Raw genomic sequence first — 26,977 nt, 5'->3', positions numbered from 1 at the left:
AAAAAAAAAAAGAAAAACCCTTTTTCCGAAGTTTGGGGAAAGGCTCTGGTGAAATCCGACAAAATAGAATACGAAATGCAAACTTCGATGCATTTTATAATTCATTGAAGCGGGAGTGGCCGGGTGGGATGCCGGAATCAATGTAACAATCTAGTTGGCTTAGTAACAAACAACCGCTGAAGAGAGATTGATTGCCACCCCAACTTTTTCTTCGACCTGACCATTTGCATTCCATTTTACCTTGTTTCAAAAAAGAAGAAGGTACAAAGCGGTCCCTATACCACGATGCTGTCAAGCCCAGAATCCGATAGCATCGACTCGTCTTTAAAGTGCGATTATCCAGGATGTCATGCAGCTTATCAACGAAAAGAGCACCTAAACCGACATATGTCACACCATAATCGAAGAGAGCGCTGCTCCTGTCCTTATTGTGACAGTACTTTAACCAGAAGGCATGCTCTATCGTCACCCAGTTGCACCCCCAGCTGCCTATCTTGAGTACCGTCATGAAGGCTAATTGTTTCCAGTGATCTCTTACGTCGCCATGTTCGGAAGTACCACCCAGACAGAGAATTGCCGCAATCGCGGGCGCTAAGGGCCTGCACATCTTGCCATGCTCGAAAAGAGCGCTGTGACGGCGGGTACCCATGTGCTCGATGTCAGCGCAGAGGGACTGATTGTTCACTCACGCGCCAAAAGACTGTTCTAGTTGACCGTACTATGCGAGAAAAGCAAACTCTCTTTAGCATAGACTTGGTGGGTTTTGCACCTGGCACGTCCAGGTGGATCGGCCAAGACTTTCTCGATATTTACTTCCGTGACTTCCATCCCGCTTGGCCGTTCCTTCATCGAGGGACTTTTAAGATGTCGACAGAGCCATGTGTCCTTGTTCAATCGATGGTGATGATGGGACTGTACATCAAAGGTGATCAAAAATCTCGCGACACGGCGATGACCTTTCACACTAAGTTGATATCCGCCATTGAAGCTCAAAAGGTACGAAATCTCTCCGCTGACAGTAATTCTAAACCCGCTGAAATTTCCTCGTAACAGTCCGAATGGTATGTCTCGGAATCGACGTCAGGTCTGAGTAATGAAGCGTCCTGGCCAATAGCGACCTTCCAAAGTGTCCTTTTACAGATTATATTCGCCCTCTTTGTGGCGGAACGAGAGACTACCTTCGATTTAAGCTGTCGCTACCGACTATCAGCTCCCGCCTACGGACTTCTCACAGCACTGGTAGAAACCTGTCGACAAGTAGGTTTGTTCTGCTACCCGACTATGCTCAGCAAACACCACCCCTCTGCTCCATTGGCACTTGTGTGGGTTAGCGTGGAAGAAATCAAGCGATTTGGTCTGGCGCTTTATAAAGTATGTCGGTCATGTACTTCTGGTGTCTCTTCCGACACGGAGCCTACCTTTTCGCAGAGATGGTCATCCCTTGAAAAGTGAGCTCTTAACACTCGCAGACTTAAATTTCTGCCTGCCGGATAGTGATGAATTGTGGAACGCTCCGCCCAGCCAACGACCTGCGTTGATTCGAGGTGCTGCTTCCCAGCAGCTGTTCAGGGATAATCGGGACTCAGGCAGCTGGATATCCCAGACGTCGAGGCAATTGAACGATGCTAGTGTCTCGTTTGATTGGATATAATGTGCTGTTAATTGTTCTTCATCAGCGCCTAAACTATGTACGATGGCCGATATCACCTGTCACAATTCAATAATCAGACTGCAGATGTGGCCAAAGGATTTACAGTATTCGCTCTTGGAACTGGTTAGACTGATCTTATTTTTTTTTTTCAAAAATCAATGACAGTGCTGTCTGCGAGAGAGCATCGGAACTAAACGGTGGCCTTAAATGCGAGATTGAGCATCCACCCGCATGGGGACGTGGAGCACTCATGGGCCGTGCTAATTATCACGCCCGTGTTCGTTTTGCCGAGAATGGTTCTACTTGGCTCATTCGAGTGCCTCGAATTAACAACAGCATCCCTCAGCAACTCATCGACTATCTTATTCGCAGCGAATATGCTACTCTTAAATTTCTTGAGACGACTAAAGTGCCTGCTCCTCGCGCATTCGGATATGGTATCGCTGGTGACACCAACAATAGAGTTGGTATAAGCTATATTCTCATGGAAGAGATGCCTGGCAAACCTTGGAATCGGCAAGGACCACGCGGAAAGCGTTCTGCAGATAACAAGGACAAGGAGAAGGTGCGGAATGGACTGGCAGATATTCTCATTGAGCTTAAAAAGTATGAGGAATTGTTTGGACTCGTTCTGGGACCTATGACCCCGAAATTTGATGGACCAGAGCAGTCCTACCCTCCAGCAGATAACCTCCACAGGCACCCTTGCTTCAAAGCAATCTTCGGGGCAGCTCAGACCTTCGATATATTGAGATGGATGTTCGAAGAGCGACAAGATATTTTAGCAACCTTTGTTCAGCGGTGTGCTGTACCTTTGAAAGATGCACGGCCCAACCTCATTCGCATGCGTGCTAGGAGATGACTCTATCGGTACACCTGGTATCTTCAATTCCCTATGCTGAGTTTTATCGGAGAGGGTGGCACTTTGACTACGAACATATTTGGCTCCTTACTGGATAGTTATCTGGAGACTGTCTATTGCTTCCTGGCTTGCTTTTTTCCCTTTGGTACCCCTAGGACATTTGGCCTCTCAACATTTAAATACACTGTTCTTTTAGCGCGTCGGGAGCCCTGGAAAAGCCTCAGTGAGCTTAGTGCTACAATACCCGGTCATCCATCTCGATCAACAATTAAGCGATTCCTCCGCCATAAAAGTCTTCGGAGATTTAGGGCGCGCCGTTGTATACCTATTTCAAAGGCAGTTGCTCGAAAGCGAAAGAAATTTTGTCGAACTTGGCGACGTGAGGCCCTTAATTCCCGCCTCGAAGACTTCATCTTTTCTGACGAATGCAGCGTCTAACGTATTCCGAATTTAACGGCTAATATGTTACACGCCTTGAAGGAGAAGCATATCGGCGGGGACTTGTGCTTGTTAAGCCTCATGTAAAGGATATTAGTCAAATGGTTTGGGCTGGTATCTGGCTTAGGGGGCGTACAAATCTTATGATCATGGAGCGTGACTTTTCAGAGAATCAAAATGGGGGTTATACAACCCAATCATACATTGATGTCTTGGAAAAATGTTTTATTCAACACTATGAACCTGGAATTATCTTTCAGCAAGATAACGCCAAAATCCATCGTTCATATAGGGCACAGGAGTGGTTTGAACGTCACGGTATTGAGGTGTCAGATTGGCCTGCACATTCGCCCGATCTAAGCCCTATTGAACCCGTGTGGCGTATGCTCAAACGCAAATTATATGAGCTATACCCTAATCTTTTGAATTGAGGCACCTCTGACGCTGATTGGAAGCTATTCAAAAAGGCGATAATTGAGGCGTGGGATGCCCTAGATCAAAATAAAATCGATAGCTTCATTAGATCGACGCATGCGCGTGTAATTGCTTGCCAGCGAGCCCACGGATTTTATACGCGGTTCTAGACAATGAAGTTTATTTTTTTATATTGAATATTGATTATTCATAATATATTAAAATTTAGTGATAATATCCAATAAATTGCTTGAGATATATAAATATTTGAAGGCGGTGATAATGATATGGCAGAATTGCCTAATTCGGCGGTGTAGCCAGACTTCTGGCCTAGGTCTTTATGTACAGTACTGGCTTGTCAGGTACGGTTAGACAGCTTCCTGGTTTATAAACTAGCCGGAGCAAGGGGACGCCCCTCCGGATTAAAGTGTTCTTCGGTACGCTAAATTCGATGAAGAGCGTCTGAGAACTCAGGACGAAATCACAAAAATCGGGTAGTATTGTACGAAATTATCAAAGCTAGGAAAAGAAGAGAAGGAGAGATAGTCTCTCACAAGCGGAGGTGAAGCTTGTGGCTTGCAACAGAAAAGAAGCTGAAGTGAGGCCAGATGTAAAACAAATACAGTGATTATTTGGGCCGTTCTGCACTAGCACTGATTAGGCGAAAGTGACCCCGCATGCGGGTGGGACCCAATGCTTAATCTGCTTCCTACTAATCGTACAATGTATTTGTCGCGAAATGTCCTTAATTTTGATAAAGTACATACACTTTTGAGTAATTAATGGTCATCTGATAAATGAACCAATCAAATTAATTAAAATCCAAATATGTTGCTAAATATCTCATAATAGAAATATCTGAGAAGATATAGCCTGAAAAAATGTATGGTTGTTGAGATGTCGAATTATAATTTATCGCTTTTTAGTATGGTGTTCTTGAGTGGCCGGCTTGCATGGGTGGCCGGGTTACCCATGAAACATGTTAAGCAATTCCTGTACTGTAACTTTAGGCAACTCAAAAATGCTGTTTGAGAAGATTCTTCTCGTCCTCCTTAGAATTGTTAGCTTAAAGGATCGTAGAAAGGGCAGAAAAAGGCGTCACAAGATGAGTAAGAACCTACCCATAAAGGATTTGGTGCAAAGTAGGAATGAATGTAATGCTTCTGGCCACCATATTCTCGAATAATTGTGATTTGAACACTTCTGAGACCGGTTTTCTTCGCAATTCTACCGAGAATCTTCAGTAAGAAACACTCGTCCATGATGAATGGATAGTCTTGTGAAAGGATTGCTTATAATTCAAGCAAATTCAACTTATTTGGGATATTGTGCTGTATAAATCCACAAGCCACCTGACCGGGGACACGGACAGACCGTTGAACGCTCGCCAATATGCGGTCATATGAGGTGCATTTAAGCCAAACTTTCGAAGGCCTTTGGAAATCAACCAAACCAAACGATGTGAGTAGAATTTGAAATAAATACTGACCTTTTGATGCTTCATTATTCAAGCTTGTACACGGTTACGATAATCAGGTCATACGTTGCCACAAGGGGACCAAAAATAAGCAGTAAATAATACAACGGTGCACTATACGCCAAGAAGTGGAAAAGAAATCTGTATATGAATGAACGGCCCGTAAACCACCGGCCATCCTACTCTTATCTTATAAGTTCATTAGCACCCAGGGTCACAGAGAGTACGGTAGTAACACTTTTCCAAAATGAAATACAGCTTACGATTTGTGAAACCTTTAACATCTCTTCCGCTTTTATTGGCATGTATCTGTTTAATTTTCATAGGTATCAGCTGCACAAAGAATATCAGTCCCCAGAAGGAAATATATTTTCTACGGGTAAGATTTCGGTATTAAAATGCTTTCTCATGCTGACTTTTGTCTATCGTATTGAAGGCGAAGATAAAGAGTGTCTCCACTAGCATTGAAAAGGATATCAACAATATCATAAGCGAACGTCAGATTCCAGATGAAATTGATTCGATCGCTGATAGGAGTGCGAAGACCCTAGGGGTGAACAATCCTTTACCCACTGCCACGAGTGGTATAAAAAGTGCTGCAGATAGCGCTATCAATAGTATTTCTACTCTGGCTAGCTCAGTAGAAAATGATGTCGAGGCTATCAAGAATAACGTAGACCGCTCATTTTTTATCGGACTTTTAAGTTACTGCGAGGGAGACTCTGCGGAAAAGAAAAACTGCACACATCCAAAACCTGGGTATTCTTTTAATATCACTGATGCTATTGGTTTGAAAGGTTCCCTGGCGGAAAGGCTTCTCCCCGAAGGAATAATCAAAATCGAAAAGGTATACCAGCGGGCTACGCAGGCAATGACGGCTATGTATTTCATTGGGTTCGTCTCCACACCATTATCTCTTATCAGCACCGCTATCCCGATGTATGAGCATAGTGATAAGATCAGTGGGTTGTTGATAAGTGTGAGTTAACTGTATTATATCCAAGGGATTGATCTGATTGGTTTCAGATAGCAATCATTTCGAATATGGCGGGTTCGATAATTGCGACTTCGATCTACATGTCACTCAAAGCAGCTTTGAAGGCAATACCAATGATTGAGGTGGAGGCGTATATAGGGAGATCGATGCTAGGGATTACATGGTCTGCGCTCGGATTAACTATTGCTTCAGCTATTTTACGGTCAATAGTTCGCAGATATGGGAATTATGGGTACGAGATTTATTAAGGAGAAAATTTTTCAAAGAATCAAATTAGACATGAGCATGTGAAGAAAGTCGTATTCAAGAAGCCTAGAAAGTAGTTTGCATATGGTTGATTTTACGTGCCGTATTATACTATGCATGCTGTGCGAGTGCCAGTGCTAGTTGATGCTCTTTTCGGCCTATAATTTGATTGAGTCATATCCATTAACTGATCACAAGACTGACAAAGATATAAGACAATTGTCTCATGACAGCCCCAGACATAGGACGATTGTCACAAATCTACACTTGATATATGACTCGACAAGTGAGGTGACAATTGTCTTCTCTCAGATACTGATTTGAGAAAGTATTTAAAAGGGAGCTTTTATCCGTCTGCCGACGTCGCTTCTCAGTTTCCTTGGGATCAGTAACAGTATGCCCTCTTGCTTCAAAGCTCGCCAAATTGAATTCTTACTGACTATTCGCAAGTTACGATCAAAAATAAGTAGGTGCTCGTTTTGGTATCGCTCATTTTGGTATCTTTCAAATTCCGCCTCTACGCTCTCCTTTTCATCTAATGAAAGTTTGAAGACCATATGCCATCTTCCAGTTTCCCAATGATAGATCTCTCCTGACCTGCCCTTGGATAATTTGTCATCAGTCAACCGCGATGCCATAGATGGGGTCTCCCAGGACCGTTCAGAGTAAGATGAAAGAGGTCGAGATTTGTTGTTTGTTATAATACTTTCAGGCACACCTTGTGATCTGAAGTGCTGCATAATACCTGGGAGAAGTGGCTCAGAGAACCCTGATTGTTCCTGAAGCTGATGTAAAGTTTGCGCTCGTTGCTGATTCTTGTATGACGAGGAGACTTCAGACCTTGAATACTGGTTGGGTGAGGCTGGAATATTCCACTGAGAAACATTCTGAAGTGATTTAGCGCTAGATGGTCTGTGTAATGATGTTTCTTGCTCTAGAAGACTATTGATCATATCATCCTCCGCGGCGTTAAGGGGGGACGACCCTTCGTATTGTGTCCTCAGCGCCAGGTGGTTTTCTGGTATCTGTAGCGAGGCTTCCTGGTTATGAACGTCATATATAATTCCTTGCTGCGAAGTGTTGAGACGAGAAGGCACTTCATGTAATGTCTTCGATGAAGGAGGGTATGTTGCTCTGGGTGGTGAAGCTTCTTCGTTAAGAACATCATTCATCATGGTATCCTCGGCGGCGTTGATATTAGATAATCTTTCAAGCGCAGGCCCATCTCTGTTATTGGCTGTCACGAACGTCCCTGGTGGTTGGCAGTCTACTGCGCTCCGTGGCAGTGCCTCTTGGTCTATGATATCATTCATCATACTATCCACTGCAGCGTCATAGAATCGAGAAGAGCCTTCATATCTAGAGCCTATCTCCATCACCGCATAGGCTTTGCCATCTGAAGCGAGCAGTTCACCTGGTTGATTCCTGGCAATACAGCGCTCATTTGAGCCACTTGATAATGGCCCAAAAAAAAGCTAGATATATACTCCGCTGCACTAGCAATGCTGTTACATTTGCGGGCATCAGCCAATCCCAATGAATCTTAGCGAGAAACAAAGATTGAGAGCAGCTAAGAAATTGAGATTTGACAGGGTGTCCACAGCGATGCTTTCGGTTAATCTGGTGTTGCTGTCTTTCAGAAATATCATGGCTTTTCGGCGTCGCTGCATTGAAGCACTCTACAACCCGTTCAACCAGTGATTCAAAAATATGCTCATCATACGAGAATTGGTCTTTTTTGCGTGCTTTGAGTAAGGCCTGCTTAGCCATAAGATGGTCTGGTGACCTCTCAAGAAGATCGTGAATTTTGCTGGACTGAAACCCGAGCTTAGATGCCAGTTTTGCCATATTAGCTAGGATATTCTCGTCTACTTCGCTCTGCAGCGAACCCACATATTGGGGTTCCTTCTTGCTGCTCTGAGGTATGTCCGGGTAGTGGCGCATCGCAAAGAGCCATATCTGTCGGTATGCTAAGTCGAATCCATCGGAACCCGCGGGACTTCCTTCGGAATAGGCATTCTCCCCGGTCTCTATATAGAATGATCTGGGTCTCCATTCCCGGTCCATTCTCTGTCGAACAGTGTGACCATTCAGCTCAAAAAGACGATGCACACAATGTGCCCATTTTTCAAAACATTTAAAATCTTCGAAGAATGAGAATAACGACGGAATGCGGTCATCAAAAGAGCGTAATCTGAGCAAAATCTGCTTTCGCTGGACAGGACTAAACTCAGAGAGAACCTGGCCACTTGATACAAGACTATTCAAACTTGAAACCTCCACGGATGGAACCAAAAGTTCAAGATTTCTGACCGTCTCGTAGTTAATCTTAGCCAGATCTGCCATATTGCCTCCGACGAACCCCCGCCAGCAGACATATATATGATTCAAATATCGACATATTTCCTAAAATGACTTTTAGCGGATACTATTTGGGCAATGAATAACAGACCCCTCACCTCATTACATTTGATAGCTTGGATACGGTGGAACATACTTATGCGCAATGCTGGGCGTTGTCCCGGCATAAGCATAACGAGATCAAGGGCGTTTCGGAGATCAGCAACATTCAAAAATGATTTCAGACGCATCTGGCTATTCGATGAAAGACGTGCAGTCCATCTCAGCTCAGAATCAGTATCAGCGGCACTACTGGCACATCGTAGTCTGTAATATATATGGCCCTCGCTATATGGTTTCTCGTTGGCATATTCTTCGATAAGTATCTCCTCTAGACCATGGCAGATATCTAAAGGCGGTTGAGTGTTCAATGTAGATAGATTCAACAGATAAATCCGATTCAGTCTTACCGTTCAAGTAGAGATCAACTGTCCACCACTGTTTCCGTGGTGCTAAATAGCGTTTGCCGGCCAGAATGCGATGTTGACCGTGTAGACCACGTACATGGCGTTCGAATTGTAGTAGGGGAAGCTCTGCTGAGCTTGGATTATTCAGATCATTCCTTACAATGCCCGCTGTATTCAATGCCAGCTCAAACTGGCTCGCTGAAATAGTCACCGGAATACGGTGCTTAGGAGCTTCGTGCTGACAACCCTCTTTTTCAAATATGCCGTAAAGGCGATCCACATTTGCTGGGTCGATTGCCCTCGTATCACTAGGATCAAAGTAAATATCATCTAATTCAACCTTCACAGTCCCAAGAAATTTGTGTAGTCTATCAATCTCAGGATCGTCATGAAGGCCAGCCCGTTGCCCATCATTATTCATTATGGGATAATTCAATAAAGAGCGTGATGAGATCTCCAGGGGAATCGCTTGTACTTCAGTATGAGAAAGGGGTGCATATCTGTTGAACGTTATCCAAAGGATAAAAAGTGCTTTTTGGTTAACAGTAGATATAATACAACCGTACTTTACATATGGTCAATTCCCATGGCCTTAAACAAGATGCCAATTCAGGATCCGGCAAGTCGTACTACCGAATTTAATATTCTAAAGCTTCAAAATGCGAAGAATAAAGTTGTCAAGGGCGAGATGCCTAGTCATCGAATACGGCCACCGCAAATGGGAATGAGAGGACCACCTAAAGAATTGGTTCTGAATGATATAGCGGAGTCTAGGGAAAACATTAGAGAGACATTGATAATTAGAAAGCAGGCCCCATGGGATACTTTTCGACCAGTGTATAGATGTGATCTGGCTGGAGAATTCTACGTTGTCACTTCGCGTGCATTTCCTTACCAGCTGGCGGCAGTCCGTGAGATCCACCAACAAGAAATTAGCGAGGAGAAGATCTTGAACATTCTCAAGAATGTAAGGCATTCTAACATTCTCGAAGTGCGCGAGTGTTTCCTTTTCGGGAAGAAAATATACTACCTCCACGACGATGTCTCGATATCTTTAGACAATATCGTCTCGTGCGGTATTCTCCTCAGTGGATTGGAAATAGGTAGCATTATTCATCAGGTATGACCACGCTCAAAAATGATTTTCAGTACTTAATAAAAAGCTAGTTTCTTCAGGGGCTCAGCTACCTAAAGCGAAACCAATACGGTCATTCCTCGATTGGGCTTGAGAAGATATTATTCAATTCAAATGGAGTCTTGAAGATTGGTATGCCGCAGCATTGGGGCTTAGGGTCTAGCTGACTCAGTGACAGGGGGCATAGAGCATATTATCCAGGGGGGGATGTGGAGTATCGAGAGACCTTGAGACTCGTCGCCACGGAGCTGTCTAAACAGGCCCACGAGAATCCGAGTGTTGATGTTGATGTTGAATATTCGATGGTACAAGGTTTCCTCTGCTCAGTTGAATGCCATTCCTTTGATGAATTATGCAAGGTACGTTGACGATGTTCATCTCAGTCGACTCTTAGTAATCCGATAAGTGTAGGAACCCCTTGTGATGCCTTCTAGATGCAAGCCCGGCTATCTGATAGGGCTCATCTCCTTCGTACAACGCGCCTCATTTATATATTGTGATTATTCAGTAGATATAAATTGATACCATAAAAAGGGTTGTACCACTATGGCTGAAAATCGTGTTCAACCAATGATATATTTTGATAAAGCAAATTATATATTGTCTCCCGAATGTCATCCCGAACTCCGGTCTCAGCAGATACGAGAATCAATAGCGATTGACCTTCTGCTCCGTCCATGCACCTTGCCGCTTCAAGCTTGATTATATTCTTGCAATCTGCCGGACCTCTGTGAATAGACCCGCGAGTACCCAACCTGCTCTCTATTTCTCCCTCTCTCACATAAACGGAAATTGTGATAGACTAGTCAAATTTAGCGTAGAAGGTACCCGGAATTTCTCACTACCTACATATCTCTGAGTTCTATTATCCTCACTGAGAACCTCATTCAAGAATCTCTGGCCCACTAGAAACATCGTATCTATTTGTTCAGCACTGGCCAGCAGGGATAATTTTGTAAGGTATCATACCAACGACCTTCACCTGCCAGATGAAATGAACACGCTTGGTCCGCGTAGATGGGTGGGCATGTAATTGCATCAATTTTTTGACATAGCTCATTATCGCCGTTATTCCATGACCGGTGGCAATGATAAGTACACTGTCATACTGCTCGACAGGTTCAACAGTACCAAACGGCCCCAATATCGAAGCGAAAATCTTCACAGGAGCCCTGGAACAAGACCTGATTTTCTTGACGATCTTGAGAGATATCCCTTGCTCTCGCTTCAAGAATAGCAGTAAAGTGTTCTGCTCGCTGGGCGCCCAAGAGACGACCATATAAGGATGTAGCTGCGCAAATGCAAGCAGGCCCACTGTTGGCGCCCAAAGACTGACATATTGACCAGCATCGATTTTCATCTTCTTTGGGAGTGTCAAACTCAGCATAACAGCGTCACTATCTGGGCAGATATTACAGTCCTCCTCCTGTATATCATTTTGACTAGGCCACTGGAGAAAGCAATGCCGTCGGAGAGTCCAGATACCACTCCAGTAAAATAATGACCATGTCTGGTATAGGAGGGCACCGAAGAACACAATGACAGAGAGGCAAATGGCTAGCACCAAAATGGTTCTATCTGCGGGCACATGCACCCATGCAGCATAAAGGAAGAAAACAGCTAAAGCCTGATGTACCCGTAGTAGAAGGTCATATGCCACACGTTGAATCAATGACAGGGTTGAAAGTATCGTTAAAATCAAAGATAGAGACCCCTGGAATGATCTGAGTACTGTATCCAGATACATAGATTGTACGCCAGCTTACCAATATTGCCCAAAAGCTATTATCAATTTTGCCGGATAAAGAACCAGTGGCATTTGGGGCCTCAATTATGATATGTAGGCACATCATGAGTAGAGCCGTAACTGCTAACAGACAATGAAGCTTTCGATATGAGGATAATGACATACCAAGGATATCCGCGAAGAGCATTATATTTGGCGTGAACAGGAAAAGCGTGTTCAGTAGTGCAATTTGACCTGCCATGCGGGAGATGTGATCGATTGATGGCCGAGGAAGTAAGAGGCAGAGAGTATTGATGATAGAGTAGCTTATAGCGAGGAGGGTATCCCAACGTGTCCATGGTCCAACTAATCGGTGACGAGAGAGACAGTAGGGGTAGATAAAATGTCTCACTAAGAAGTCTGGGAGGAGACTGCTCAAGGAAGCCGGACGGAGATATCGTCGGGCAAAAGCCAGTATGATCGCCAAACTCGCCATACAAATAGCAAGAATGAGAGGATTTTCCATGGCCCCACGGTAAGGTACTATACAGTAATCTCATTGAGTTGCTATTTCACAGCGCATGGGATGCCAAAGAGAAATCAGTCGATAAAAGTCGATATTTTTGGTGATGAGCTAGTTGGGTCACTGATCGCCATGTTGAACTACCATACCTTGCAAAAATGAATATTGCGTTATGATAGAATTGCCCGTTGAACATTGATAGATAAATTCGGAGAAGTTTAATGATAAACACTCGATAATCAAGGTAAAGATGGTCCCAAAATCAAAGATGCTCGTCCATGCCATACGGGGGAGACTTTGGTATGCTAAAACCGGTCATGATGCTCTCATATTTGCTCAGAACCACCAAATCAAAGTACACACATCAATAATCGCTTCGGAAAGCCCATATCTCAACAGGATGTTTGAGCAAAGTGCCCAGTCAGGTGGCAGACGTACTTATTATGTTCATTCTGTGGATGTACACACCGTATTACGGACATTGGAATTGATCTATCTCGGTGCATACTCTTACCACCTGGAGAAGACAGAAATTCCAGGTAAGATCTTTCTTCATCTGACAAGCTACAGCACAGTACTGGATGTATTGTACTAATTCGACAGTATACCTGATCCCGCAAAGCTAACAAATGCAGTACAGACTCGGAGAGACTGCTTATCGATGTTTCTGTATATCATTTATGCAAGGCTTGGCAGCTCCCAGTGGACTTCCAAAGCATTGCTTTCTCGCGGTACAAAGAGGCGGTGTTTTCGCAAGGATATGATCCCGGCCAGCTCCTGGACTCTTTGCAGCCCATGCGGACGCCGCTTGTAGATGGAATAAGCCGAGAGGATATCTTTCCTGGAAAGTTGTTGAACGCATTATTATCAAAGGGGGAGTTAGAGGAGGATAGACTAGTTACATTTGCTGTTTATGAGGCTCGCCGAGCTATTTGAGAATTGCTATTGCGGAGGAATTCATTACAGTATGCCAACGCCGACTCTCATCTGAGCTTGATCAAAGTAGGTTAAACTCGGTGGAGCCTATATCAGCCAAGACATTCAAAGATGCTCCATTCTGGAAAAACCCACCTTACAGTAGTTTTTTCGGAGAGTTGCGTCTGTTGTAGGATTCGCGACATAGTCTGTTCCACCTCGGACACTCGATAAGAAGCACCATACTGGATCAACCAGGTTAATCATATTTCATAATCTTACGACGGAGCTGCGTGTTCAACGATGTCACTAGTTGCAATTTTATGGACGGAGAGATACAGTACTGTACCATGCCATTGCAGGTTCATTGAACAGCAGTCCTCAACTTAGTATTTCCCGCCCCATGAATAATCTACGCTAAAGGCTTGGCAACGGGGTCAGGAAAGAGTTTCTGAATGTGTACTGGTCAACGCAATTATGAGCAGCGACACCAGCTTCCGCCCCGTTGACCACTTTTCGCCCACTGCGAAGGCGCTAGTGCAAAGAAATTATATGACGCTCAATATGACGCTAACTTGGGTGATTCCGATGATACAGTTCGTATTGCTTTTAGTATAACCCGCGCTAAATCGATAGTCAGTGGTCGCTAATACTGCGTAATAATCATGCATTTGTATCGATGATTGATAACAAACACAGTCAAACAGACTTTGTCCTGTGCTGCGGTAACTTCTCATACGGTCATGTCTTCTAATTTAGTATAGCAGAAAATTAATTATAGTAAAGAAAACTCTACAGGTATAAAGTCAACATAGTCTGCCCATCAAATTATAGAAAGGCTAAAGGTCCACAAACAAAGAGTCAATGATTCTTCATCTTTTCATTTATATCTATAAACTTTGACTTCCGCCTTAAAGCGCTCTTCAGCATAGCAAAATGTCGCGCCGAAGCGGTCTACCCATCCTTCCATTCTGGAAGCTGCGAATGATTAATGATATGATAATCAGCAAAGAATTGGCTATAGCAAAAATGGCAGAGGCCGCTGAATGTGGCCAGGATTCGATAATACAATTCATGAAATTCCGACAAATAGTCCGAGATGAAATTGTTGAGAATTCTTCTCTCCCATGTTCTGCAATTCAGGTCAATATTGTACCAGCAGATTCCTCAGCACCCCCGTCAATGTCCATTTCTTCGACATCTACGGTTGTCAATATTTACGTGACAAGTAATAACGCAGTTTCTGTTCATAGATAGGGAGGTGTCATGAATGGAATATTATATAGAATTCTGACGTGCGTTTATGATGTGTGAGATTCAGACCATGGATATGTTCAGTATAACCATCCTCAATGGCCACTCGGACGGTTGCATGGGAAGAGAAGATGACAGGTGGCCGAATCCGTGCACCTCTTTGAAGGGTTTGGCAATATACCTGATTTCCCCCGGAGTTACTGTAACTTGACCTGTCCGTCGTAGAAAGTCACCTCTTCGTGGTGAGAGATGCCAGTAAGTTGGAATTCAAGGTCTGACCGAAGCTGCGAAGTTTCCAAATCGAAACTCCGGTGGAAACCCCTTTATTGGTTGTGACGATGCGGCGGGAAGCTTTCAAATGAACATGTCGACAACTTCGCAACGCCGACGGGCCTTCGAACAACCGATCTGCCTACTGTACATATTATCAACCAATCCTTATCGGGCTTTGTTCACAATAACTCATCTGCCCTACCGGTTCAATCGCATGTCGATTCGTCAGCTCTTCGTTTGCTATCTGGTGTTGCCGCCAGCGAGGCAGTCAACTACTTCGGACGTTAATATGAGAAGTACTCTTGGTGAATCACTATTCAAGGAAGAGGTTCACGAAACGACTACATCAATGATGGACACGTGAGGGGTCTGGAGTTACAGAGGGGAAGGCTATTGCTTTTGGAGGAGATAATATGACGACGACAACAACAACAATTACAGTAAATTGCAATCAGGATTTGGATGTATAAAGAAAGAGACCTGAAAATTACACACACACACACACACACAATTTATTAACGCCCGGCGGCTGAACCGAAAGGGCAACTATCGCTGATCTAAATTTACATGCCTTAGCTAATGCTGTGCCTCCTTGGAGCCCATACAAGATTCCTTTCACTGTATGTCATCTCAGATATCAATATCTTAGCGAGTCCTTGTGGGTTAGTTTTTAGTGAGTAGACTTGCTTGAAGGCGCTTCTCCAAGTGTTCAACATCCTATCCTCGGCAGTTGAAGCGCGTCTACCGTCTCTGGCACAAGGTATATAGTGGGGGTTAGATTGGGGTTGGGTCGGGGTAGGGTTAATCTGTGTTGGTCGATATGCTTAAGTGGCGTCAAGTCGGCCCGTGGTGATTGCAAACCGTATTGTGGCTCGCACTGCTTCCAAATTCGGCTTCCAGTTCTGGTCATCCAAAGGCGATTTCCCGCCTAGGAAAAAGGATATGTTGCCTCGGTGAGTATGGGTACATTGCAGCATTTCCGTCCGGTGCGTGGTCCACCGCTGACATCGGAAGAGGAAGTGCTCCACAGTCTCTCTGGCTTGTCCACATGCGCATTGGTCCGTCTCTGCAACGTTGATGCGATAGAGGTATCCATTAAGTCTCGCCATACCAGTCCGGAGCTGGGCTAGCACGCTTGCTTCTTTCCAAGACAATCGATCATATAGCTGTCGGGCGTGTTTCCCTGGAAGTGCTGCATCCACTCGCTTGGAGTGTTTCCCTATATTCTCTGGTAGACAATTTTTGGGGACTGCTTGGGATCGTGAGATGTTCAGTGTTGTCGACTTCATCCGGGGGACCTGTGCCTGCGGGGTAGAATCCTCTTGGGTTGCGGTCCGAGCCTGCTCTTTTGCTAGGCCTAGCAGGTGATTATCTTCGCTGGTCGGGACCCAACAGATGTTGATGTGGTTCTCATGCTTCCGTAGTCTCTTGATCAGCTTGTATACTTGGTAGATGTGTTCCTGGCCCGACTGTTGTCGAGGATTCCTCAGCGTGAGAGTCGCCGCTTTGTTGCTCGTGAGTAGCATGACCCTGCACCGTTTCAGTCCCTATAGCGTGCCCAGTGCGTATACCATTGCTGCCAATTCGCCGGAGTATGGGTTTTGCTCTGCTCTTGCGCCCAGTGTGACAGAGAAGGTCTTCAGCCTCGGTTTTCGATAACGAGGTGGCCGCTTCTCGATCGCCACTCCAAATCCAACCAGATCGTTCCGTGCTGAACTACTGACCGCGATCCGCATGACTCCACCTGCTTCGGTCTGTGTCTCTGGGGTTTCATGACTATCGCTCTGCACACGCTCCTCCCATGGTGCCAAGGTGAATGGATTGATGGTTTCCAGTGATTCCATCTCGGTTCTTTTCAGCGCGTCTGCAACATGATATAATGGTGAACGGTGGTATCTTCTGAATTTTTTGATCTGAGCTGTACTCCTGCGGAGCGGATTGGTTGCTGGTAGGGTATGCATGTCTGTCCACATCTTCACAGCTCGTTTCCAGACCCGGTGTTGCACTGTGGCGATGTGAGCCTCCGCTTCCGCTACGCTGATCGCGACTGTGAGGAATGTCCCAACAATCGCTTGCGCTCCGACTCGTTGAATCCGGTTGATCGGCCCGATATTCTTGTTCTTGAAAGCGTGCATCCAGACATTGGAGGCATAGTCCACCACCGGGGCCACAGTCGACGTAAATAATTGCCGCGCTGTTGCTGGGGATAGGCCACGAAGCCGTCGCAGCTCCATCGCTGCTTCCAGGCCTTTGGACGCCGCTCTCGCGATATGTTCCTTGTATTTGAGTCTTGTATCCATTATCACGCCAAGAATCTTAACATAGTCTTTAGGTTCAACGGTCTCCCCCTTAATAGTGAATGGCTCCGAGTCTGACTTGCGGGCCTTGGAGGCGAAGTGTATAATAGCAGTTTTCTCTGCTTCAAAGGTCGCTCCACTTCTCTTTTCCCAGTCGAGTGCTTCATTGACGATCGCTTCAATACCATTCCGGTTGCTCTGCGCAGTCGGTCCAGTCACCCACGCGGTGAAGTCATCCACGAAGGCAATCGCTCCTCCTTGGCCATCGATCTGTCGCTGTACGAGATCTACGTTGAAAAAGAGGAAGAGGATCGGGGACAGTGGAGAACCCTGAGGCAGACCAGCCTGTGGGAGGCTTCGCGCCTCAGATGCTTGGCCATTGATCTGGATGGTCGCCGTTCGCTCCGAGCAGAACGCTTCGACCCACCGGAGCAGGACCTCCGGTATCCCTCGCGCTTTCATCCTCTGGAGCAGTCGTTCTTTGCAAACCCCATTGTAGGCCCCCTTGACGTCGAAGCTGATCAAACTTAGGACCCGTCGGCCACGCCACGCCGCGTAGATTTGCTCTTGTAAGAGTAAAAGTACTTGCTCCGCGGATCGCTGCTTTCGGGCCCCAAAGTGACTAGTCGGAAGCAGGCCATATGTCTCCACCGCATGTGAGATCCTTTCTGCAATGATTGATTCCAGTACCTTCCCCAGTGTCGCCAGGAGTGAGATCGGCCTCCAAGCCTTCGCAATAGTATAGTTCTCTTTGTTCGGTTTCTTTAGCGGTATGATCTTCACATGTCTCCATTGCCTCGGTAACGTGCCTTCGTCCAGCGATGCCTGGAATAGTTCTAGGACCCGGTTTTTGACCGCAGGCCACGTCATCTTCCACACTATCACCGGTAGACCGTCCTCGCCCGGCGCTTTCCAAGATTTTGCGGCCAACAACTGCCGTTCGACCTCTTCCATGGTGATGGCCGGCATCTCTACCGGCGCTCTCTGCGGCCTGGCTCCTTCATCATCAATTCTGTCTGGCAGGGGCGGGAAAAATTTGGTCAGTAGTTCTTCTGCTTGCTCCTTGTGGTCAGTGGTAGTGGTTCCATCTGCCCTGAGGAGCTGCGGGAGCTTCCCGAATGCTGCGTCGTCTCCCGACTTCAGGTATTTCGCGGCTTTCCATATATTATTGTTGTCCGCCAGAAACTCATTCCAGTGTTTCTTCTTTTGTTTGCGAATAGCATCGTGGTATTGTTTCGCCGCACTCGCGGCCATACTTTCCAGGTGTGGTACCTTTCGCCCTGCTCGTCGCTCCGAGCGGGCGTGGTTTCTCCAATATGTGTATATCTGACGGAGCTGTGTTAGGTCTGCCGTCCACCATCGCTTTGCGTGTGGCGACGGTTTGGCCCTCGGTGTTAAAGTATACACCGCTTCCAATACCGCTGACATGAGTCGGTCGGTCTTTCGCTGTACCGTCCCTTCCGACGGATTGCTGGCTAGGGTAGTCGCGATCCTGGTATTGATTTCCTTCCATGGTGCGTTCTTCAGCAGAAGTCGTTCCGTATGCTGTGGGGTCGGCCACGGCGCATCGAAAACAGTCTCAATGGCGCAGTGGCCCGAGCCATGCTCTGTTACGTGTATTGCACACTTGACCATCGAGTCCGTCAAGTTTTCCGAGGCCAGAACGAGGTCGATCGTGGACTCACAGTCCCCAGTCTGCCCTCCGCCGTGCCATGTCTTCGTGCCTCGTTTGAGTAGGCTACTCAGAGAAAATTCGTTCATGATGTCGATGATTGGATCCGCCTCTCCTTGTCTTGTCAAAGACACGTCGTCTCTCCCCCAGAGTTGATCATGGCGGTTGAAGTCCCCTACAACCATGACCTCCACCACAGTCCCCGAATCTCGCTGTACCTTTGTGATTGCTTTTCTAAGGTGATCGCATGCGTCGTCCAACGCCGAGGCATCCCCTCCCTCTACGTAAACCGATGCCATAAAAATCAGTCGCTCGGGGAGGCGGATGACCGCCGCCGTCAGATCCGGCGACTCGATCGGCACTTGCTCCGCTTCCACTTCCTTATTGATCCAAAGCATACTTCGGATCGCCCATCGGCCCTCCCTCCAGGTAGAGGGAACCATCTTGGTCCATTTGTGATGTCCCATCGGGGTTGTCAACAGCCGGCCTTGAATTCTTCTCGCTTGGGGTTCCTGAATCGCCAGTGCCACTGCCCCCTGAGTTTCTTCGTCGTTCATTAAACTATCATGCACTGCTCCCTGTTTCCTCACATTCAGTTGGATTATTCGGAGTGTTTTATTCATGACGTGACGGATAGAGCTTCTGGCAATTTTTGCTGTATGATTCATGTGGGCCTCCGCATGGAACGCACTTTGGAACCGTTTGGGCGCAGTTACTGTGGCGGTGGCCCTCCATAGCGCATTTTGCACACCTCTGGACGTTCCTGCACTGGAAGGCCTTGTGGCCAATCTCCTGGCAGTTGTAGCATTGCATCGGACGTGGTCGATATTCAAAGGCGCTGGTCACGCCAGATTCTCCCCCAGCGTGGAAGAACCCTTCGGCCAGGAGCCTCCGTACGTCAGAGCCTTTGGTTAGGTACACAACCATTGACCCATACGCCTTTGCACTTTCTTTCCTGCTGAGCCATGCGATCTTGGCCACGGTAGCTTCGTTCTCCTCGCTAAAGGCTGCCGCGACACCGGCTCGGATCTCATCTTTGTCATCTAGGACTGCGGCCTTGTTGACACTGTCAACTTTGATCGGGTACAGTTCGTCACGAAGCACCCGGGCTCCTGTGCCGATCTTTGCTTCCGCCGCCTTTTTGACTAGCTGATGCTCAGCTTCGTCTCGGCAAGCTACCCTGATCCGGTTAGTGTTTTTCGGGTCCACAGTGACAGCGCGACAGCGCCAGTGCATGTGGCCTTCCAGCGCCCGGATCTCTGTCTCAACCGCCACCCTGACTCGGCCTGCGGACATTCTCTCGTTTTCATTATCTGCCATCTTCGAGGTATCTATCGTGCAATATAACGTGTCAGTGAGGGTGGTCGGTGTCGTGTTCGACGATGAGAGAGTTCGTATGTTGCTCGGTTGACTGGTTGGCGGGGTACGGGCAACATCCGCATAGGACGGGGAGCCAGTGGGAACGGCAGTGCTGATGGCATCGCGCAGGGAATGAATTTCGCGGAGGATCTCATCGTGGCTGTTCTGTGAACATGATTCGCAGTGCGATTGCGGTGTCGGGGGTCTGTCAGTCAGGATCCGTAACTCGTGTCGAACTTCTGCGAGTGCGGCACCAAATTCTTCCTTGACTTTCTGAAATTCTTTCTGAAATTCTTCTTGAACTTTCTGGATCTCTTCTCTATGCAAATCATCTCGCTGTCTGATCTCTCTCCTGAGTTTGACAAGCTCCTTCACAAGTTTGGCGGTGTTCAGGTCCTCGCTCTCTGTCGAGTCGTCCGAAGCTACCGCGTCATGTTGGGCTACTGGTTTGTCTTGGGTTCTCTTGCTCTGCTGAGAGCGCGTCTCTCTCTGCTCAGTACATTTCTCCTGCTCTTGCGCATAGTTGCTTGGTGGTCTGGTAGTGCGTTTCGGTCTCAACAGTCGCGGTGGTGGATCTTCGTGATCGTCGCGGTCAGGGGGTTCAGGGGTTCGCATCGCGGCCCGTCCCGACATTTTTCGCAATGGATACCACGCTTCCCACTTTAGTTACAGGGTCTTCCAGGTGCTCACAATTGATACAGTCGATTGAAGATCGGAATATTCGAGTCCCAATGTAGCGTCGCTTCGAGTCTCTATGCTTGATCGTCGCTGAGGGGTACCTCCTATGCTTCGAGCCCTATTACACTCCTGAAAATTACACACACACACAATTCATTACGCCCGGAGGTTTCAAACCTAGAGGGCACCTATACGCTATTTGATCTTTCCACTGCATACATTTTGTCATAGTCTCATTTTCGAGAGGAAAAGCTGAACCAGCTGCCAAAAACCCCTCTAGCCCATACGGGTATGTCCTTAACGATTTCTTGTTGTTGTTGTTGTTGTTGTTGTCGTCATCATATCATCTCCCCCAAAAGCAATAACCTATCCCTCTGTGACACCGGACCCCCCCACGTGTCCATTCTCGATGTAGTTTCGTGAACCTCTTCCCTGAGTAGCGATTTACCGAGAGTACTTCTCATATTAACGCCCGAAGTAGCTGACTGCCTCGCTGGCGGCAACACCAGATAGCAGACGAAGGACTGACGAATCGACATGCGATCGAACCGGTAGGGCAGGTGAGTTATTTTGAGCAAAACCCGGTCAGTATAGGTTGGAAATATGTAGGCAGGTCGGTTGTTCGGAGGCTCGTCGACGTTGCGGAGTTGTCGACGTGTTCTTTTGAAACCTTCCCGCCGTGTCGTCACAACCAATAAAGGAGTTTCCGCCGGAGTTTCGTTTTGGAAAGTTCTCAGCTTCGGCCAGACCTTGCAGTCCAACCTACTGACATCCCTCACCACGAGAAGGTGACTTTCCGCGAGGGACCCTGAAAATTACAGGCGCGCTCGAAATCAGTTTCACCTTTTTACTCTCTTCTCTTCTTTCTTGAACTCTATTCTGAAACGCGCTAGTCCATCTTCGATTTAGTCTGTTACTAATTCTCGAAATGTATCGTAAGAATAAATTACACGGGTGTGGGGTTGTAAATGAACAGAAACATGGATACGATCGTTCCCCTGTAGTTAATGGTTAACCTCAAAGTTCGTCACTCTCATCAGACCGTCACTTTCCACGGGAGCTAAGGAATGTAGCAGGGAGCATCACTTGGTTATCTACCTCTGGCCAAAGCAAGCGAAAAGACAACAGCTTGCCTTTTGGAGCGAATTTGGATTACGAAAATCAACACGGTTAACTCCGACGTCTAGATAGATCACCTGATAGCGGGGTATCTGAAGATCTGATTGTAAAGTCATTCCCCTGCTCAGACAACCTACCCGTAATCATGGCGCTTTCCACGTCCTACAATGGCATAAACTCTGGAATCCAAGTTGCCCAAAACTGTGCTTCTATCACTGCAAACTTCTGTGAGTGAGGAATCACAATTCCAACGGGATGTGGCTAATAAGTAACTGCTTCTAGTTCAACAAGAATCGTCTGTGAATCAAGCATGCCTTCGGGATTTGCGTACGACCAATCCTTGCGATGATAAAAACCGTATTCAGAACACCAACGGGGGGCTGCTTAAAGACTCATATCGATGGATCTTAGACAACGAGGAATTCAAACAGTGGCAAAACAACCAAGGTAGTCGTCTTCTCTGGATTAGAGGTGATCCCGGCAAAGGCAAGACAATGCTCCTATGTGGTATCATCGATGAGTTGACACAATTGCATGGCAACACTGGGAATGTCTCATTCTTTTTCTGCCAAGCCACCGATGTGCGAATTAATAGCGCCACTTCCGTCTTACGTGGTTTGATATATTTACTCGTTCAAAAGAACCCATCCCTTCTCTCCCATGTGCGGACTCGGTATGACCAAGCGGGGAAGGCCCTATTTGAGGACACTAATGCTTGGAGTGCGCTCTCGACTATCTTTACGGATATTCTGAAAGACTCGTCCTTAGGCGGTGCCTTTCTCATCATTGACGCCTTGGATGAGTGCACAGATAGTCTTCGCTCCCTTATAGACTTGATCGTCCAAGAGTCATCTGTCCACCCCCAGATAAAGTGGATTGTCTCTAGCCGTAATTGGCCTGAAATCATTGAGCGTCTTGATATTGGAAGCTATGTAGCTCCGATTTCCTTGGAGCTAAACGATACATATGTGTCCGAATCCGTGAATATATTCATCGAGCATAAGGTCAACTCTTTAGCCCAGGTCAAAAAGTACAAAGACGAGATTCGTGAGATGATCTGCCGTCACTTATTGTCAAACTCGCAAGGCACTTTCCTTTGGGTAGCTTTGGTCTGTCAAAACCTTGGTAGGACACCGACGAGGCACGCCATTAAGAAGCTAGAAGAATTCCCTCCTGGATTGAACGATCTTTACGGCCGAATGATTGATCAGGTTAGCCAGTCGGAAGACGCCGAATTTTGCAAACAGATACTAGCTATCATGTCAACAGTCTATCGACCTATCACGATTAGCGAACTGTCTTCACTTATTGAAGTGCCAGATTATGACTACGATGACGAAGCCCTCTCAGAGATTATCACAGTTTGTGGCTCATTTTTGACATTACGAGAAAATACTATTACATTTGTTCATCAGTCTGCCAAGGATTTTCTACTTCAGGAAGCTCTAAATGAGATATTTCCTAGTGGTATAGGAGCTGAGCATCACATGATTTTCTCCCATTGTCTTGAAGTGATGTTCAAAACGCTTCGACGTGATATCTTTGACATCAAGTTACCTGGGCTCTCAATCAAGGATGCGAGACAGCCCAGCCCAAATCCACTAGCAGCGGCAGAGTACGCATGTGTCTATTGGATAGACCATCTTCAAGATAGCGAACGCAATAAGTCTTATGACCTGAGCCTTAATGAGAGCGGTCGCGTGGATACGTTTCTACAGCAGAAATTACTCCACTGGCTCGAGGCCCTTAGTATTTTAGGGAAAGTTTCAACTGGTATCCAAGGGATGGAAAAGCTGGAGATGTTAATTCAGGTATGTGATTTGTCTAGAGATAATGTTCTATCCTAACAAAGAACCTGCTCCAATAGGAAAACTCAAACTCACAAGCTATATTCCTTCGGTCTCAAGACGCCTCTAGGTTCATTCGATATTTCAGGATTGCAATTGAAAGCAGTCCTCTACAAGTGTATTGTTCGCCTCTCATGTTCAGCCCAACGCAAAGTCTCACAAGAAAATGTTTTCAGAAACAGAGACCAGACTGGGTTTTAAAAGCTCCACTAGTTGAGGAAAGTTGGAGTCTCTGTCTGCACACTCTCGAGGGACATACCTATGGGGTCAGCTCGATTGCCTGGTCGCCTGATGGCAATCGACTCGCATCAGCATCCTGGGATAAGACAGTCATGGTCTGGGATCCGGCTACCGGTATTTGCGCGTTAACCCTTAGGGGGCATAGTCACTACGTCGATTCGATTGCGTGGTCGCAAGATGGAAATCAACTCGCATCAGCATCCATGGATGAAACAGTTAGGATCTGGGATTCCGCCACCGGCCAGTGTGTATTAATCCTTAAGGGGCATAGCGATTCAGTGTGCTCAATTGCGTGGTCGCCTAATGGAAGCCGACTCGCATCAGCATCTAGGGATAAGACAGTTAAGATCTGGGATCCGTCCACTGGCCAATGCCTATCGACCCTTGAGGGACATAGCGACTTGGTTGAGCCAATTGCCTGGTCGCCCGATGGAAGCCGACTCGCATCAGCGTCAGATGATACTACAACTAGAATCTGGGATCCGGCCTCCCACCAGTGTACCTTCCTCCTTGAAGGGCATAGCGAGCCGGTTCGTTCGATTATGTGGTCGCAAAATGGGAGCCAACTGGCCTCAGCATCCTGGGATCAAACGATTAGGATCTGGGATCCGGCTACTGGCCAATGCCTATCGACCCTTGAGGGGCATAACGACTCGGTTCTTTCGATTACGTGGTCACCCAATGGAAGCCAACTCGCATCAGCGTCAGGTGATAAGACAGTTAGGATCTGGGATTCCACCACCGGCCAGTGTGTATTAATCCTTAAGGGGCATGGCGAACAAGTATGCTCAATTGCATGGTCACCCAATGGAAGCCAACTCGCATCAGCGTCTGGTGATACGACAGTCAGAATCTGGGATCGGTCCACCGGTCAATGTATATCAACCCTTAGGGGACATAGTCACGCTGTCGAATTAATCAGGTGGTCGCACGGTGGAAGTCGACTCGCGTCAGCGTCAGTTGATAGTACTATCAAAATCTGGGATCCGGCCACTCGCCAATACATGTTGACCCCTACGGGACACACTGACTCAGTGTTTTCGATTGCGTGGTCGCAAGACGGAAGCCGACTCGCATCAGCGTCCAAGGATGAGACAGTTAGGATCTGGAATCCGGCCACTGGCCAATGCACGTCAACCCTTAGGGGGGCATAGTGCCGCTGTCATCTCAATTTCCTGGTCGGAAAATGGAAGTCGACTCGCATCAGCGTCCCTTGATAAGACAATTAGCATCTGGAAGCCGGTCACTGGCCAATGCGCGTCAACCCTTATAGGGCATAGCGAGTCGGTCGGTTCGATCGCTTGGTCGCAAGATGGAAGCCGACTCGCATCAGCGTCCAAGGATGAGACAGTCAGGATCTGGGATCCGGCCACTGGCCACTGCGCGTCAACACTTAGCGGGCATAGTGCTACAGTCACCTCGATTGCCTGGTCGCAAAATGGAAGCCGACTCGCATCAGCGTCTGAAGATAAGACAGTCAAGATCTGGGATCAAGAGACTGGCCAATGTATATTAACCCTTAGGGGACATAGCGAGTCGGTCCGCTCGATTTCCTGGTCGCAAAATGGAAGCCGACTCGCATCAGCGTCCTGGGATAAGACAGTCAAGATCTGGGATCCCGCCACAAGCCAGTGCGAATTAACCCTCGAGGGGCATAACTCACTGGTCCACTCAATTGCTTGGTCGCAAGACGGAAGCCGACTTGCATCAGCGTCTTCTGATATCACAGTCAGGATCTGGGATCTGGCCACCGGCCTGTGCGCGTGGAAACTCGATATCAACTCCCACTTCCTTCAATTTGATAAAAAAAGTCTCAATCATCTACACACGTCAGTTGGTACGTTTGATCTACCTTTCACTAGTCCTACCGGTCACGTGCCTTACTGCTCGACCTCTTTGCCTAAGCGATACGGGTATGGATTGAATAATGACGGTTCTTGGATCACCTATAATGGACTCAATCTTCTGTGGCTGCCCGCTGAATACCGTCCGATCTACCCCTTTCTTTTTGCTATTTCTGCAACAAATTTAGCGATCGCTTGTTCATCAGATCGTGTCATTTTTCTCACGTTCTCGGGGCACAGCTTTATCCCCGGTTTTTGATCAGTGTTTATCTTTCCTCAATTTCTTATGTTGCTCTCCTTCGCAGCATTTTGATTCATTGTTCGTTCTCTTCTCGACATGTTTGCATTATTAGTTAATAGTCTCTAGTAGTGAAGAATGTACTGGGACCGTCCTGGCGGCAGCAGTCCAGTGAAGGGTCCAATTTTAAGGGGCGGTGTGTGTTTGTATAATCCTGGAGTGGCCTTGCCTGGTCCGATGGATCGGGCGGCGGGGTCTTAAGCTTGGGATTCATCACTGTTGGGATAAAAGCGGTTAGTCATCGGCCTCAATTTCCTAGTAAACCGAACTTCAGCACATTTTGGTCATCCAGGGTTCAACAGGGGGCGGGATCCAATGAGTCCAGCATTTTGTAGGGCAAGTAAGTCGTACGTAAAGAAATTCTTCATCCCACCAGTATTGTACTGTATCTATGTATGTCTTCGCTCGTGCAGTGAGTTGGTTAAGTGGGGTGAGCGTTGGTGATCGAAGGGAAGAAGGAGAGGTGCGAAGGAGGCCAGGCAACTGACCGAGTCTTTGTCAACCAGTCTGTTTGGTGTGTTTGGAAGTGAGTGACAGGGCATAGACCATACAGCCATGATACGAGAGCTATTTTTATGCGATTATTTATTACTGTACTGAAATACTGCCAAGATTGTGGGTCAGGGGTGGTGTAACCGTAATAGGTATGGCGTTACGCAAGATAGAGTTCGACGAATAACTACAGAGAGTGGAGTGGTGAATCTGATTTCGAGCGCGTCTGTACAGTCACCTTTTCAAACTTTCTCATACGGCTTGGCGTGCCCTAGCATTAAGTGTCAGCATGAGGAATTCATGTACTAGCTAGTACTGAACATGTCCAATAGAATTAGATGATTGATTGATTAAAGATGAGAGTGGTTGAACACTCGTGAGAGTCTGTATCATCTAGTTTCGGTGTCTTACGA

The 26,977-nt window shown here is 46.8% G+C and overlaps 9 protein-coding genes across 9 annotated transcripts; 4 read left to right on the top strand and 5 right to left on the bottom strand.

Moving 5' to 3' along the window:
- Positions 1-285: 285 nt before the first annotated feature.
- Positions 286-1,651, top strand: N7533_006439 (Zn(II)2Cys6 transcription factor; the record flags this gene model as incomplete). Its single annotated transcript, XM_057103089.1, has 4 exons — positions 286-464; positions 528-996; positions 1,054-1,326; positions 1,373-1,651. The coding sequence occupies 4 exons, from the start codon at positions 286-288 to the stop codon at positions 1,649-1,651; spliced, it is 1,200 nt and encodes a 399-aa protein (XP_056958046.1).
- A 42-nt stretch (positions 1,652-1,693) lies between these two features.
- Positions 1,694-2,513, top strand: N7533_006438 (uncharacterized protein; the record flags this gene model as incomplete). Its single annotated transcript, XM_057103088.1, has 2 exons — positions 1,694-1,755; positions 1,817-2,513. 2 exons carry the CDS (start codon positions 1,694-1,696, stop codon positions 2,511-2,513), a joined length of 759 nt encoding a protein of 252 aa, XP_056958045.1.
- Positions 2,514-6,417: 3,904 nt separating this feature from the next.
- On the bottom strand, positions 6,418-7,461 carry N7533_006437 (uncharacterized protein; the record flags this gene model as incomplete). The annotated part of the gene is made up of 1 exon (XM_057103087.1): positions 6,418-7,461. The coding sequence occupies one exon, from the start codon at positions 7,459-7,461 to the stop codon at positions 6,418-6,420; it is 1,044 nt and encodes a 347-aa protein (XP_056958044.1).
- Positions 7,462-7,525: 64 nt separating this feature from the next.
- N7533_006436 (uncharacterized protein) lies at positions 7,526-8,431 on the bottom strand (the record flags this gene model as incomplete). Its single annotated transcript, XM_057103086.1, has 1 exon — positions 7,526-8,431. One exon carries the CDS (start codon positions 8,429-8,431, stop codon positions 7,526-7,528), a length of 906 nt encoding a protein of 301 aa, XP_056958043.1.
- Positions 8,432-8,472: 41 nt separating this feature from the next.
- Positions 8,473-9,313, bottom strand: N7533_006435 (uncharacterized protein; the record flags this gene model as incomplete). Its single annotated transcript, XM_057103085.1, has 2 exons — positions 8,473-8,834; positions 8,896-9,313. 2 exons carry the CDS (start codon positions 9,311-9,313, stop codon positions 8,473-8,475), a joined length of 780 nt encoding a protein of 259 aa, XP_056958042.1.
- A 1,642-nt stretch (positions 9,314-10,955) lies between these two features.
- Positions 10,956-12,015, bottom strand: N7533_006434 (NADPH oxidase family protein; the record flags this gene model as incomplete). Its single annotated transcript, XM_057103084.1, has 3 exons — positions 10,956-11,741; positions 11,794-11,894; positions 11,940-12,015. 3 exons carry the CDS (start codon positions 12,013-12,015, stop codon positions 10,956-10,958), a joined length of 963 nt encoding a protein of 320 aa, XP_056958041.1.
- A 661-nt stretch (positions 12,016-12,676) lies between these two features.
- N7533_006433 (uncharacterized protein) lies at positions 12,677-13,212 on the top strand (the record flags this gene model as incomplete). Its single annotated transcript, XM_057103083.1, has 2 exons — positions 12,677-12,815; positions 12,917-13,212. The coding sequence occupies 2 exons, from the start codon at positions 12,677-12,679 to the stop codon at positions 13,210-13,212; spliced, it is 435 nt and encodes a 144-aa protein (XP_056958040.1).
- Positions 13,213-16,265: 3,053 nt separating this feature from the next.
- On the bottom strand, positions 16,266-20,679 carry N7533_006432 (uncharacterized protein; the record flags this gene model as incomplete). Its single annotated transcript, XM_057103082.1, has 2 exons — positions 16,266-19,342; positions 19,404-20,679. The coding sequence occupies 2 exons, from the start codon at positions 20,677-20,679 to the stop codon at positions 16,266-16,268; spliced, it is 4,353 nt and encodes a 1,450-aa protein (XP_056958039.1).
- Positions 20,680-21,988: 1,309 nt separating this feature from the next.
- N7533_006431 (uncharacterized protein) lies at positions 21,989-25,084 on the top strand (the record flags this gene model as incomplete). Its single annotated transcript, XM_057103081.1, has 3 exons — positions 21,989-22,070; positions 22,126-23,654; positions 23,711-25,084. The coding sequence occupies 3 exons, from the start codon at positions 21,989-21,991 to the stop codon at positions 25,082-25,084; spliced, it is 2,985 nt and encodes a 994-aa protein (XP_056958038.1).
- Between the last annotated feature and the right edge of the window lie 1,893 nt (positions 25,085-26,977).

Source organism: Penicillium manginii, assembly GCF_028828005.1.
Source record: "Penicillium manginii strain IBT 31320 chromosome Unknown utg000005l:1.0-5665137.0:1.0-5668048.0, whole genome shotgun sequence".
NCBI lineage: Eukaryota > Fungi > Ascomycota > Eurotiomycetes > Eurotiales > Aspergillaceae > Penicillium > Penicillium manginii.
The sequence above is the reverse complement of the archived record's forward strand: the minus strand, read 5'-3'. Positions and strand labels throughout refer to the sequence as shown.